At 44.7% G+C, this 15,598-nt stretch overlaps 1 protein-coding gene, 1 long non-coding RNA gene and 1 pseudogene across 2 annotated transcripts; 2 read left to right on the top strand and 1 right to left on the bottom strand.

Moving 5' to 3' along the window:
* Positions 1-1,146: 1,146 nt before the first annotated feature.
* On the bottom strand, positions 1,147-7,648 carry LOC146425613 (uncharacterized). Its single transcript, XR_014846591.1, has 2 exons — positions 7,561-7,648; positions 1,147-2,541 (listed from the first exon to the last, which is right to left on the bottom strand). It is a non-coding gene; the product is annotated as an uncharacterized LOC146425613 (long non-coding RNA).
* Positions 7,649-8,013: 365 nt separating this feature from the next.
* On the top strand, positions 8,014-9,593 carry LOC146425612 (uncharacterized). Its single transcript, XM_085041486.1, has 3 exons — positions 8,014-8,021; positions 8,147-8,719; positions 9,137-9,593. Exons 1-3 carry the CDS (start codon positions 8,014-8,016, stop codon positions 9,369-9,371), a joined length of 816 nt encoding a protein of 271 aa, XP_084897612.1. The 3' UTR covers positions 9,372-9,593.
* A 1,133-nt stretch (positions 9,594-10,726) lies between these two features.
* On the top strand, positions 10,727-14,938 carry LOC146425611 (uncharacterized; annotated as a pseudogene).
* Positions 14,939-15,598: the final 660 nt, after the last annotated feature.

Raw genomic sequence — 15,598 nt, 5'->3', positions numbered from 1 at the left:
TAAAGTCATACAAATTAGATCTTATTTCTGTGACTTCTGAGTTTCAGGCACTTTATAATTTAAGCCTCATCACTCATTGATTTGGCTGCAGATGATTAAAAAGAAAAAAAAAAAGGAAAAAAAAAACCAAACCACTGTACACCTCATGTCATAACATACTTAAAAAAAACACAAGAGTTGGCTATGCGGGTCCCAAAACAAAACTCAGTCCATGCAAACCAACCATTCTTCCACCCTTGGATCCAGCTGAGTGCATAGGGAGGAGGTAAAGATTCAAATCTTGATGCTCAAGCAAACTGTAATAAATTGGCAAAGTTAGGAACTTTGGCATAGCAAGAATGAAAGCTTTTCATTGCTGCATACTGAATCTGTGGAGATTAAATGGAAACTGTGCTCCACTGCCTTTTTCATTACTGGGTAAATGGCAGCTGATATAGAAGGACAATTTGCTACTATGGGTGGAGATGTACAGGAGGGAAGTGAGAGGAAGAGAAGGGCATTGTACAATAGGGAATAGCTGGGAATGATGCTTCAGTGGTAAAAGGGACCCTCCAGTATAAGATACATTCTTTACTTAATCTATGCTGTAAGTATCCTTTCCAGAGCAGTAAATATACTGGGGAAAGAAAATTTTAACACTCATTAGACAGTTCAGGAACAACTATTATTATTTAAGAGGAAAAAAGTCTATATTCATTTACTTTTAATCTTAATTCTCATACACACAATCATGTATGTAAATATGTCCACACATAGAATCAAACTTTGCTTTCAATAGCTATACACCCTGAATTATTGGAGTAACTGGAATCCTTTATCACGTTTACAAATGGATTTCTCCTGGAACCAGTCTCTAAAGTTTAAGAGTTGCTCTACACCTCTTATCAGACAAGAAAACTCAAAGCCAAGCTCCAGGGTGACTCAGCAACGCTGAAGAGAAATAGAGTTCAAACATGATTTGCAGTGGGCCAGGAAAGACTTGATTTAAGCAGGGGACAATTTGGCTTATGATCTTGGGTAAATAAGGAAAAGTGAAAATGAATATGAAACAAATAACTTCATTATTATTACAGAAGGGCCCTTGTTCAACTCAGACACCGCTGTACCAGGTCCTGAAGAAATACAGGTCAAGTGACTTGGAGGAGCTGAAAATTAGAAGTAACAATTTATTTCTAAAGGCCAGCTACTAAGTGTAACTACTGTAACACCCAGATGGTATGCACACAGGATCAGAGACAACACCACTACTGCCATCAAAACCTGAGCAATGGCAATATCAACATGCTGCTGTTCAGCTACCAATCATTTCTGGAATCGCTGTACCTGTCCATGGGGCCAGTGACTTACTCTTCTGGCAACCAATCATTAATGAATTGCCAATAACAGTATGAGGACTGAACAAAGCCCAAGAACTTCCATATAATCCTACACACATTTTACACAAAAATCCAAACAAACAAGCAAAACCCCAACAAGGTGTATTGGTTTGAAAACAAACCAGTAGGAGACTACAAGTCAAGATTAAAATTAATAGGAAAAATTAAAAATAAGTGAAATAATACAAGGAAAAGCACTGACAAAGTCAGATACAACCTGACACCCTGTTAGGGTGGTGGTAGCAGTCCAAATGGAGGAGTTCAGTTGAAGCAGTGATCCTGTGAAGGTCTGGTCTACCAGCTAAAGGTCCAGTAGTAGCTCTTGTCCTCTGAAAACCCAGTAGACAGGGCTAACTAGGCAGTTCCAAGGCCAGGTTATATCCAGGTGAGAATGCTTGGCTCCTCCCTCCTGGGTGGAGCATCTCACAATAGGATAAGTCTATGAGTCATGTGGTGGGTCTTTGATGGCCCATGGACTGTTATCCGGGGTGGGTCATTAGCAGGTGATAATAGCTAATGGCCCACAGCTGATGGTAATAGAAAAAAACATCTCTATTGTAACCTAGGACACAAGGCAAGTGGATAATTCAGTCTCCCAGAAAACTCATTCAAAAACCTTCCTCATCATGACCTGAAGACGCTGGAAAGAAAACCTAAATGCACACCTAGCAGTACTTCACTTGGACCTGAGATTGTGTCTATTAAAAACACAACACACAAAGGCAAAGCCTTCAAATTCACTGATGTCCTGCCATTCCAACTCTTTTGCTGCCTTCCCTATTTGTTTGTTTTCTTTTTATGATATTGCTGTCTCTGGAAAGATCATAGAATCATTAAGGTTGACAAAGATCTCTAAGAACATTGTGTCCAACAGTTAACTCAGTGTGTTGGTTTTTCTTGGCCCAGAACATTAGCAAGGTATTTTTAGCATCTTTGAGAAATTTAAACCCTTCAAAAGCTGTTCTGGTAGGCCTGAAGAAGTGTCTGAAGGGTGGAGAGGGGCACAAAGATGGCTCCTGTGTGTTCTGTGTGAAGGTTTGGGAACTTTTACACCATGTCCAGTGAGTTTTTCACCATGTCCAGCACAGCCAATCTCTGATGGCTCTGAAGATGATGGACATGCTGCTGGCCAAGTCTGGGCCAATTAAAGATGTTGGTTATGCCTCTGTGAAAACATATTTAAGAAGAAATCAAAACAATGTGAGCACACACTACTTTTTAGCTAGAAGAGGAGGAGGAGGTGAAAATATGTGAAGGGAAAACAACATGGAGACACCAAGGTCAGTGGAGAAGGTGGGGGAGGAGGTGCTCCTGGCGCTGGAGCTGAAAACCCTCTGCCGGCCGTGTTGAAGACCATGGTGGAGCAGGTGGTCCCCCTGCAGCCCATGGAGTCCACAAGGGTGCAGAGATCCACCCACAGGCCGTGGGGAGGTGCCCATGACAGAGGAGCAGGTGGATGCCTGGAGGAAGCTGTGATCCACTGGGAGTCCCATATAGAGAGTTAAAGTTGCAAAGGCCTTGCAAGGGAGAGAAAGGCCTTGCTCCTGATATGGAAACAGCCTGTCCTTGGCTCAGAAGTCTCCACCCTATAGACAAAAACTCGTGTTGCAGCAGATTCAGATTTGGGTGGGCTGCTGCTTGTGAGATTTGGACCCACGCCAAAGAACTTCCCCAAGGACTGTCTCTCGTGGGAGGGACCCCATGGTTAAGTAAAGGACCCCTCTCCCTGATGGACTGACCAGAGAAAAAACCCCTTACCCTGCCCCCTGCCTGTGCTGTTGGTTGGAAAGAGGGAGGGGGGTGAGCAGAGAAACAGTGTTTATAAGGGAGAGGGGAGAGCAGAGAAACAATGTGTGTAGCAGAAAAATTGTGGTGATGGATTGACTAAGAAAAAATCCCATACCCTGTCCCCCGAGCTGTTGGTTGGAAGGGGGGGGTGAGTGGAGAAACGGTGTCTTAAAAACTTATTTTTACTTCTAATTTATCCTCCAACTCTGTTTAGGTTAATAAATCACTTTGCAACATAAAGTTTTTATCCTGTTTTGCCCTTTTTCTCAGTGTGTTCTCCCACTGGTGCCTTAATTCATGAGTCCTGTGTTTAACAGCTTTTTTTCCCTCTTCTGCACAGCTGCAGCAGGAGAGAGCGGAGAGAGCAGATGTCATAGGTGCCTGGAATTTGGCCAGGGTCAAACCACGACACTCAGCATTGCCAAGTCCATCAATAAACCATGTCCCCAAGTGCCACATCTACTGTGTCTCCTCAGCCTCCTTTTCTCCAGACTAAAGATGGCTGGACTGCCACTGCTGGGAAAGCCTGTGCTGAGGAGGAAAAGAGGCAACACCCTAGGTAGTGCCCAGCATGTGGGGCCACTTAATCTCAGAACTTCTCATTACTTTTAAAGGCTAGCGTATAATGGCATAACTGGAATAGTATGGGCATTCTAAAGGTTGAAAGATGAAAAAGTAGGAATCCTCTTCCCAAATGATAAAAGCCAGCATGATTTTAACAAAGTACTGAAAATCCCCCTCCTCTGAAATGAACTTGGTGCAAGTTTGACATGCAGGAGGGGAAGTTTCCACTCAAACACTGGGAGTTGCCACAGTCCAAACAACCAAATCAGGGATTTATCATAGGAAGTGACAGGCAACCTCAACTATAAATGAGGTCATCAGCTCCGTCTAAGCACTTTATTTGAAATATATCTGCAGGGTAATAAAAACAGGATGGCAAATGATTCAAGACTAAATACTCCGACCTATCCTGCAATACCCTTCACACTCTCTTTTTTGACTCCAGGAAAAGCCAGGAAACTGAGTAGCAGCTCCATTTCCATTCCCTTTTCACCTCCCCTCAAAAAGAGCAACTTTTAACCTTATTATTTATATTACCGTCACATCTGCAATTAGGCCCTGCACAAACACGCAATCTGAAGGAAGTACCTGCCCCAAGGAGCCCACAGATGGGCAGAGGCAGGGGAAGCATTAGACCATGAGATAAACCATCTGTCTCTATGTCATGAGGCAGAGCCAGGTATATGGGCCAGTTCTCAGTTTGGTGACACTAAACCCCTTCTGCAGTGGCACAGAGCAGACACGTGTCCATCTCCATACCACCATCAGCATCTGCCTGCAGCAACAATAGCCCATTTGGCTTCCCAGGCGAGGGAGGTCAAGCATGGAGAGGGTGAGTGCAGCCCTTGCCTGTGTCCATTTCTGCTGGGGTGGATGCAATTAACTGGAATCATTAGAGCTGCCTTCATGCCTTTGTTAGAGCCACCTTCATGCCTTTGTTGGAGCCATCACCCCACCCATGAAGTCTATCCTGTGGCTGATGGGCATGCTCTGCTCCATTAGTCTTGCCAAGGCCAACCAGCTCAACAGGGTCTTGGTAAAATGAAGACCAAATGCAAATTGAGCAGTAGCTTTAAGATTCTAATTTGTAATTTTTTGCAATTCCAGCCTTTTTTATTTCTCCCCCATTTTCTCCCTTTGTAGGAGGTACTGTCCTGGTGGGGCCCACAGACTGAAAACCTTTCATCACTGCAGCTAGACAGCAGCAGAGATGTTTATTTTCTTCCTCTATTCTCCAACTTAATGAAATTTTTTAAACCCAGATGTCTGGAGATTCACACCTTGCATCCAGAGACTATCTGAATTCACTAAAAGCTCTTAAGTTTCCTGTCACCCACTGAACATAAACAAAGTCTACAAACAACCACATTCCTCCTTGGAAACTGTGGGGGAAAAAAAAGAGCTAAAACCAGTACTGAAGACCTTTGGATGACAGGTTGAATAACAAACACATGTGTATGCACACATGCATGGACACACTTACCTTGCTCACAAGTCAGTGCCTGCACTGAAATGTGTAATAAAAGCACAGCAGCTGCCTATACCACTAATTTAAGGAAAAGGTCAAAGAAAGGCACGTATCCAGAATTTCCTTTGAAATACTCTATAAGGAGAACGTGGTGGTTTTTTTTCCTTTCTGTTTTCTTTTCCATACTTTTCCATGGCCTTTTCACATTTATGTTACCAACAGAAGCAAAAGTCCTTTGAACTGGGTTGGGTTTGATTTTTTGAGCAATGAAGGAAGAGGTACGGTATGATTTGTTTTGGACAGGGAGTTGCTTAAATATTAAGCAGTGAAATGGAGTTGCAGTTGCTACTTGGAAAGGATAGGAGTGATTCAAGATTCAAGATTCAAGAATCTTGAATGAGGAAGAGATGAAGCTTTTGATGTTTTGAGGTCAAAAGCAACCTAATAATGGAATCAGGTAACAGAGAAAAAATTAGAAATCTTAAAATTGCATTCAAAGAAAAAAAACTACATTAGTGCTGTGCAGAGTTCTATTGGGTTTGCATGGCTTGGTTTTGGTAGTCGGGGCGCTACAGGGGTGGCTTCTGTGAGAAACTGCTAGAAGCTTCCTCCATGTCCAGCAGAGCCAATTCCTGGCAGCTCCAAAGATGGATATGCTGCTGGCCAAGGCTGGGCCAATTAGAGATGGTGGTAATGCCTCTGTGATAACATATTTAAGAAGAAAAAAGTTGTTGTGTAGATGTAATTGTAGCCAGAGAAGAGTAGGAGGTGAGAAAATGTGAAAAGAACAACTCTGCAGACATGAAGGTCAGTGCAGAAGGAGGGGGATGAGGTGCTCCATGCACTGGAGCTGGGATTCCTCTGCAGCCCGTGATGAGGACCACAGTGAAGCAACTGTGCCCTTGCAGCCCATGGAAATCCATGGGGATGCAGAGATCCACCCACAGCCTGTGGAGGAGACCCATGTCAGAGCAGGTGGATGCCTGAGAGGAGGCTGTGACCCTGTGGGAGGCCCATGGAGAGAGGAACTGTCGCTGGAGCAACCTGACCTTGAAGAACTGCACCCCATGGAAGAGTGACCCACGCTGGAGCAGTTTTGGAGGACTGTTGCCTGTGGGATGGACTCACCTTGGAAAAGTTCACAGAGAACTATCTCCCGTGTGAGGGACCCCACAGTGAAGCAGGGGAACATCTCTCCTGGAGCAACGGGAGAAGCCAAGGGTGATGAACTGACCATAACTCCCATTCCCTGTCTTCTTGTGCTGCTGGAGTAGGCAGTAGAGCTGGGAAGGAGGGAGGGGTGGGAGGGAAAGTTTTTTTAAGGGTTTATTTTACTTCTCATTATCCTGCTCTGATTTTGTTAGTAATAAATCCAATTAATATCTCTAATTTCAAGACTGTTTTGTCCATGATAGTATTTGATGAGTGATCTCTCCCAGTCTATTTCTCAACCCATGATTCCTTTGTTAAATTTTCTCTCCCCTGTCCAGCTGTGGAGGAAAGCAATAGAGCAGCTTTGGTGGGTGTTGGAGCCTGGCTCACAGAGCGAGGCCATATGAATATGTTTCTTAAGCTCAATTCAACCTGTGTGACCGACTCTGAAGTCTCTTTCCCAGGAGATAACGGAATGTAAAGAGCCAAGAATGTGAGCATCATAAAAGAATGTTAACAAGATAAAGCAGTTACATATACAGAGCTGTAGCTAATGCTTAGAGAGCGTGATTAGAATTTTATAACCAATTAGCGAGTTAGTTTAGGCACATGAACAGTACCTATTATCCAATCATATGTACCAGTGTGTCGCATGAACAGTGCTTTTGTCTATAATAATGCTTGCTTCCTGAAAATAAACGACATTACATCCTTTACCTATGGGAGGACGTGTGTATTAGTTTGGGCAACCCCCAAATTTTGGCGCCCGTCACAGGGACAGAAACAGTGCTTCGAGCACGACTGTACTCAGAGTACGAATATTGCGAAGCCACTAAGGTATTGCATCGGTACGGCGGTGTAAGCGGGGGGATCGCAAGCGGAGAACGCCGTCTGGAGACGGACAGTCACAGTCCAGGTGAGGAGGGTCGTGCCCGTCCGCTCCGCGCCGCGAAGCATGAACATAGAGCTTTCAGCGGCTCAACAATTACTCCTCAATATTCTCGCCAAGCGAGACGAGGCAGTAAAGGATAAAGAACTAGATAAACTTATTTCCTATGCTAGAAAGAACAATTTTTTAAATACACCCCCTCTGCTATTCGCCATATTGGAATGGCAAGAGGTGGGCGGGATGCTCTTTGACCAGATGATACAAAGCAAAGGAAACAAAGAAATCACAGCTTTAGCAGCGACCTGGCGGTCAGTAATTAATACCTTAAAACCTATGAAAGTGGAATCAAACGTGGCTGCTGCCGCAATCCAGGCGGTCTCAACATCCACGGTCTCCCCCACAGCAAACAGCGTCCAAGCCCGCCCCGCCGCCACCGCCACAAAAACAAACCACAGAAGAGAGGAAGAGTTTGTTTAGTGGGTCAAAAGCAATAAAAGGACAAAAGGCTGAATCGTGTTCGACTGTCTCTGAGCTCCTCAAAAAATACGAGAATCCTAACCTGAAAGACCCGGCCGAAAAAGCCGCTGCTGCCGCGTGCCGTGACTCAAGAGTGAAAGCGGAAGTTGCTCCGACCTCGGTTTCCAGTCAACTAATGCAGAGGGTGGAAGTCACAGAAGGCACCCCGGTGGGTGGTGCCGCGAGCCGTCCACGCTCCCCTTCACTGCCCCACCTGCTCACATCAGCAATAGCGCCTGAAACGCAGCCCCTCCCCGAAGATGACAAAGTGAGTGACAGCTCCGACAGCGAACCAGAACGAACCAACAGCTTTAGCCAGCAAGAAACAGCTGCTAAAAGCAAAGAAAAAATTTGAAAATACTATAGAAGAGCTAAAAACTCAATTCAAACAAGCAATGAACAATTAGAACGGCAAGTGAGCACTGCCATCCAAGAAATAGTACAGCCAGCAACTGGCCCCTCACAGCCACAGCAGATACCACAGCAAACACAGCCGCTGCCACTGCGATCACAACAGATACCGCAGCATGTAAGCACAGCTAAGACTGCAGCCCAATTGCAGCAATTGGCTTTCCAGCCTCTCGCCTCCCAAGCCTCCGCTCCCAGCGAAGTGCAGTGTCAATCATTACCGCCCCCATACTGCACAACTCCAAATTCTTCACGCCTGGGGCGGAGATGGAATGGAGTCATTCGCAATGCCATAATAGAAGGAGAATGGCATTCAGCTGCCACAATCTCCTGCCCTATATTGTATGACCCACAAGGCCCCAGATATGAACAACATGATTGGAAGGTCTTGCAATCAGTTAAAAAAGCAGCCATCGACTTTGGAATTAAATCTGAACAAGCCCGAATAGGCATAAACTGGCTTCTCACAGCTGATATCAATTCTCCCACAGATTGTAAAAATCTCGCACGTCTGCTACTGACTCCATCGCAATATATAACATGGTCACGTGAATGGCAGTGACTAGCCAAGCAAGAAGCAGCGCAGCCGCGGAACCAAGAAGATCCTCTGTTTGGAATTAATTCAATGATGCTCACAGGAGATGGCAATTATGAACATATGCTTGTACAGCTACAGTATCCCCCCGAAGTGCACCATTTGTCAGCTCAGCTAGCATGGTTAGCATTTATGGCTGTATCCGATTCAAAGCCAGAACCCAGCTTCACTGCAGTAAAACAAGGTATCACCAAGCCATACTCCCACTTTATCAATCGATTGTTTAAAGCATTAGAGGATCAAACTGACCTCTCTGAGGACTCCAAACAGCCAATGTTTAAACTCCTAGCATTTGAAAACACCAATTCACCTACAAAGCAACTATTTGCCACTTTACCCAAAGGAGCGGAAGTGCATCAGATGCTCGAATTAGCCCGCAGAGCAGCAGTGCAGAAGCAAAATCAATACATGGCCAATGCAGTGGCTGAAGCCATTAAGCCCACTACGCAATTACTAGCAGCCGCAGTTACCAAACTGGGAAGCTCTCAGAAGACACCAACAAAGCCTGCAACCTGTTTTAAGTGTGGAAAAACTGGACATTACCGCAGAACGTGCACAGCTATTGTTTGGTGTGACCGATGCCAAAGAGATACACATGCTACCAGTACCTGCTGAGTGACAAAAAACGAGAACAAGAGCGCGAAGGGACGCCGCGCTGTGACACAAATGGCAGCTCCCATTACTCAGCCAGACTTCCTCTTCCAGCAACCCAAGGAAGCTTGGGAATCAATTTGGCAACAACAATAGACATCACATTCTTAGACAACAAAGTCCAAAAAATACCGACAAGAATGTTTGGACAAACAGCAACTCAAAATAGATTTCTTAGAGCTCTCCTCATAGGTCAATCTTCTTCAGAGCTTGCAGGGCTCGTAATATTGCCAGGAGTCATAGACTGTGACTATACAAGTGAAATTTTCATGTGTGCATACACCTTAACCCCTCCACTCACCATATCCAAAGGAACCAGAATTGCTCAACTCGTGTTAATCGACAATTTGAATGGTGGTTTAGGAGCACCTGACGATCCACGCCAACCATACCGATGAAACAGAAATTTTAGATCAACCAGAAATCACGTAGTTAGTTTAGCACAGCAAATGACTCAACGACCACTCACCACCTTGCAGCTTACCTACAATAACCACACTCAGCAAATCACAGCAATGCTTGATACAGGAGCCGACGTAACCATCATCAGCCAAGCAAGATGGCCCAAGTCCTGGCCATTAAGCCCTGCCCTGGATGCCGTTCAAGGAGTTGGAGGAGCCATGAACCCATTACGAAGTTCAGTACCTATATCTATCACATTCCCAGAAGGGCAAAAAATTACCGTGTGTCCCTATGTAATGCTCCTCCCAGGAAATCTTGAAGGACTTGTAGGACAAGATATTATGAGTCAACTAGGTGCAGTGTTGCATCTGCCACAGCCAACACATTTTTAGCAGGGGCCACTGCAAAAAGGCCGCCGACCCCAAAAATATCATGGAAAACAGAAAAACCTGTGTGGGTTGAGCAGTGGCCTTTGTCCAAAGAGCGGCTCACAATTGCACACCAACTTGTGAAAAAACAACTTGAAGCAATACACATTCAACCATCTGTTAGTCCATGGAACACACCCATCTTTGTCATTCCGAAAAAATCAGGTAAATGGAGACTACTGCATGACCTCTGAGCAGTAAACGATCAAATGTGGGCCATGGGAGCTTTGCAGCCAGGAATGCCCACCCCAACTATGCTTCCACAATAGCATGTACTCGTTATTGACCTTAAAGATTGCTTTTTCACAATCCCCCTGCAGCCAGAAGACACAGTTCACTTTGCATTTACCTTACCAGCTATAAATAAGAGCGAACCAGCCCAAAAGTTCGAGTGTGCAGTACTGCGTCAAGGTATGAAAAATTCACCCACTATGTGCCAACTATATGTCCAATGGGCCCTAAAACCTATTCGTGCAGTCTTTAACTCTGCCCTTGTTTACCACTACATGGATGACATTCTTCTGTGCCAACAGCAACCATTCACTCAAACAGACCTGCAACAAATCACTGCCTTGTTAAAAACGAAGGGTTTAGTTGTTGCTCCTGAAAAAGTTCAGATGTCTGCCCCATGGAAGTACCTTAGATGGACTGTCACTACCACGCAAATCAGACCTCAAAAACTATCCTTACATTCCGAGCTGAAAACTGTGCATGATGCTCAAACCCTACTTGGTGATCTACAGTGGGTACGCAATCTCATTGGCCTCCGAAATGAAGACATACTCCCATTATTGCCACTATTGCGAGGCACCAATCCAGCTGCTACAATTACGCTAACCCAAGACCAACAAAACTGCCTAGTGCGACTGGGAGAAATGTTGCAAACCTCTTTCGCTGAACGCCACCTGCCTGAAGTTCCACTAGGCGCGCTCATTTTCAACCTAACCGTCGCCCCCTTTGGAATTATTTGCCAATGGCCGTCTTGGCAAAAAGAAAAAGGGGGAGAGACCCCAACTGTGTTGACCACCGAGATTGCCAAGATGCCCAAGACTCCAAAGATGCAAGAACAACCAGTCAAACATGCACGAGCTACCCGTCCCGAAGAACACATTGTGATTTTAGAATGGGTGTTCATCAGTCTGTCACCACCAAAAAGTGTGTGGTCACTCACAGAGATGCTCTCAGCTCTTATTCGAAAAACACGCACCAGAATTGTAGAAATAGCAGGACATGAAGCTGTATTTCTCAGTATACCCTTGAAAGCAGAGCTACGAGAATGGCTGATACAAAATTCAACAGACATGCAGATCGCCTTGGACGTGTACCCAGGACAACTCCTAGACCGATACCCTGTAGATCCTCGAATCAAGGTAATAGGAGAGCAGCTGTGGGTAGAAGAGTCCAAAGTCCGTGCAAGGCTGATCCAAGGTCTCACAGTATACACTGATGCGGGACAGCAAAAGAGAAAAGCTGCTTGCACATGGATGGAAAATGGAGAGTGGTAAGAATATACCCTCAAGGGAGAAACATGTGATTCGCTACAAACCCTTGAGCTGGCAGCAGTTGTCTGGGCACTCACACGATGGCGCAACATGCCCCTGAACATCGTCTCAGACTCCTTATATGTTGTCAGTGTTGTCCTAAGGATCGAGCAAGCCTTGATCAAGACACACTCAAACCCAGGATTAGGACAACTGTTCCTGCAAATCCAGCAGGCCATCCATGACAGAAAAGAAATCTGTAGCATCCTGCACAGCAGGAGCCACATCACCACACAAGGCCTAGGTGAAGGAAATTCTAGAGCAGACACTCTCGTTAGCCCACTGCTACAAGTGCTCCACGAAACTCCTTCACAGCTGCTCAAGAAAGCCACTCAATGTTCCATCAATCAGCTAAGGCTCTACACAGGCAGTTCGCACTATCGATGGACGATGCCCGAGGAATACCAGCATGGCACGAGTTTAGGCCTTGGAGTGAATCCCAGGGGCCTACAAGCCTGTGAACTATGGCAAATGGATGTCACCCATGTGCCTGAATTCGGCCGAGTCTCCTGTGTTCATGTTACTATAGACACATTTTCCAAGATGATCTGGGCGACTGTTCAAGCAGGAGAAAAAGCAAGCCATGTAATTAAACACTTAACCTCATGCTTTGCAGTCATGGGGGTGCCCAAAGAGATAAAGACTGACAATGCACCTGCCTATGTAAGCCGAAAATGCCAACAGTTCTTACAGACATGGGGCATCAAGCACAACACAGGAATCCCTCACGTATCTACTGGACAAGCCATAGTAGAGAGAGCCCATCGAACAATAAAAGAGTATCTAACCAAACAGAAGAATGATGAAGAAACAGACCCCAGTGTGCGTCTAGCGAAAATCATTTTCACACTAAATTTCTTGAGCATAGAAGGTGATGCAGAAAATCTGCCAGTAGTCACTCATTACAGTCAAATAAAGATGCAAGCTACCCCAGGAGTTCAAATTATGTATAAAAATCCTACAACAGGGGTCTGGGAAGGACCTGCCCCACTTTTGTTTAATGGTAGAGGTTACAGTTGTGTCTCCACAGATTCCGGTCCTATATAGGTACCAAGTAGATGGACGAAACCTGCTCCCAGAAAGATTGTCAGCACGCAAGACTGCAACGAGCCATCAACCATCTAGTAAGAGAGCTCACCGCGTTTGCAGTGCAAGCAAGACATCCACTCATCTGTCCCCGAAGAATCATAGCAGATGTCTTTGCGGGACAAACCTTTGGCGCTTGGCAACTGCCCTCCGAAGTTCGCCACCTCCAAGGAGAAAACTGTGGGCACTGTCAAAGCCCACTGATTCTACTGTTACAGTGTGGTAGTTGCGGTGCACAGTTTAGTCGAAGTAGTTAGAGTATCGCAATAACAAGAGTTTTATGTAATCATTGCTTTCCTATTAACGCTTTAAATGCTTTTCTAATTGATGCTGCAATAGCATATAACAAACCCCCTCAGCAAATTCACGTGAGCACATTCAGAAATTTTTATACATATCAATTAGTTCAGCAAGTGTGGCCCTTAAAAGTAGCATTACGCCAAGTACAGAAAAGCCGAGCAATGTTGCTAACTGCCACTTACTGCATGCGATGTCGCCCTCAAAGTGCTTGAGCAGCGTAGCTCTGACCTTAGTTTGTCTAGCCTCTGTTGCTGCAGAATAGGTCCCAGCACAACCCAAAACGAATCTATGGGTCCCACCACAACCCAAAACAAATCTATGGGTCACTCTAGCCAACCTGACAGGACAAGACGTGATTTGTCTCGCTCTCTCATCACCTGGCAACCCCTTTCCTACTTGTTTAGTTGGTATCCCTGTAGACAATTGGCCATGTCCTTCTGGCGTTCCTACCTGCAATCAGAAAAATCTCAATAGCACAGTAGATAATTGGGATATCTGGGTGCCTCACCTTTCCATAGCCCCAAACGAGCCTCAAGAATTAGAGATATTAGGAGCTGTACGAATGAATGCTTGCGTGACCTTTAATTGGACAAGCAAACAAGCCAAACTAGACAGTACAGCAACAAATGTAAATTCTAGCTTGTTAGTATATAAAAACGCCAGCATGTGGTGCCAATATGCCTCTACTAAGCTATCTAGATCCATGAACAATTCCATGTCGTTACCAGCAGGAGTATTTTTAATTTGCGGAGACCTCGCATAGCCCGGCATTCCCTCCAAATTACAAGGTGGACCCTGTACTCTGCAGACATTAACGTTATTAACCCCCAACACTTCAATGATTATAAACATGTCCCGACGACATCATCGGACAAAACAAATAACTCATGCTTTCTCCCCCAACTGTAAATCAAATGTCAAATGCTGGTGCCCTGCGGCCATGATAGCTGCTTCCCTTTTAGCACCAGGAGCAGCTTCTGCTGGTGCCTTAGCTCAGCTAAACAAACTAGGATGCTGGCTAGCTAGACAAACTAACGCTACTTCTAAAGCCATTTCACAATTACTGCTTAATGTAGATTCAGTTAGACACGCCACGCTACAAAATAGAGCTGCAATAGATTTTCTCTTATTCGCCCAAGGACATGGCTGTGAAGAGTTTGAAGGAATGTGTTGTATGAACCTTTCTGACCACTCAAAGTCCATTCACCGGCAACTTGCTGAACTGCAGCAGCTGTCAGGGCAACAATAGCTGATGGCTTAGGACTTGCCGAGTGGTTAAAAAGTTTAGGAATTACTAGATGGTTCAAAGATCTGATTCAAGCAGCTGTGCTCATTTTAATTGTAGTTTTGCTATTATTAGCAATTTTGCCATGCGTAGTGCAATGCTTACAGCGTATGCTAATAAAAACGGTCAACCAGACCTGGCTTGTGCAAAAAGAAAACAGGGGAATTGTTGGAGCCTGGCTGGCAGAGCGAGGCCATATGAATATGTTTCTTAAGCTCAATTCAACCTGTGTGACCAACTCTGAAGTCTCTTTCCCAGGAGATAATGGAATGTAAAGAGCCAAGAATGTGAGCATCATAAAAGAATGTTAACAAGATAAAGCAGTTACATATACAGAGCTGTAGCTAATGCTTAGAGAGCGTGATTAGAATTTTATAACCAATTAGCGAGTTAGTTTAGGCATGTGAACAGTACCTATTATCCAATCATATGTACCAGTGTGTCGCGTGAACAGTGCTTTTGTCTATAATAATGCTTGCTTCCTGAAAATAAACGACATTACACCCTTTACCTCTGGGAGGATGTGTATTAGTTTGGGCGACCCCCAAATGGTGGGTGCCTGGCATCTGGCCAGCATCAACCCATTACATCCTCTCTATGGACACTGCCTTACTCTTTGAGACAGCATTCATGAAAACCCAGGAGTATTCTCTAAAGGACATATACCTCTAGCAAAAATGCTAGATTGTGGCTTTTCCCTTGCTTAATTTCTTTACAAGAGTGGAAAGAAAATACTAATCTTTATAATTCATGTATGGATAGCAAAGTGTTTAACATCTCAACCCTGGGAAGAAAAGAGCAAATTCACAGGAATTACTCTGTGAATTTGCCTCAAAAGGATTCCTTCTCCACCCCTATTATTGTTATTTTTTGTAGAAGATTATTTTTCTAATAGAATTAACATTACCTTCTTGGGTTCTTTGCAAATGGGTGAGTTCAACTTGCCATGAGCTGTTTCAGCTCAAACAGAGAAAAGAAATTTTTCAAATCCTCAAAGTTAAAAAATAAAAATCTCCTGATGAGTTATTCTTCCCATAAACAGAGACATTCATATTGTCATCCTTCATGAAGGAAACATTCTTAATAAGGTCTGTCCCAGATCCAATCAGTTAAAAAAGCTCACTCAAGGCTCAGCACTGCCAAAAACTG

The sequence above is a fragment of the Lichenostomus cassidix genome, chromosome W (genome assembly GCF_008360975.1).
Source record: "Lichenostomus cassidix isolate B80296 chromosome W, HeHo_3.0, whole genome shotgun sequence".
Classification (NCBI taxonomy): Eukaryota; Metazoa; Chordata; class Aves; order Passeriformes; family Meliphagidae; genus Lichenostomus; species Lichenostomus cassidix.
This window is presented reverse-complemented; position numbering and strand designations above follow the sequence as displayed.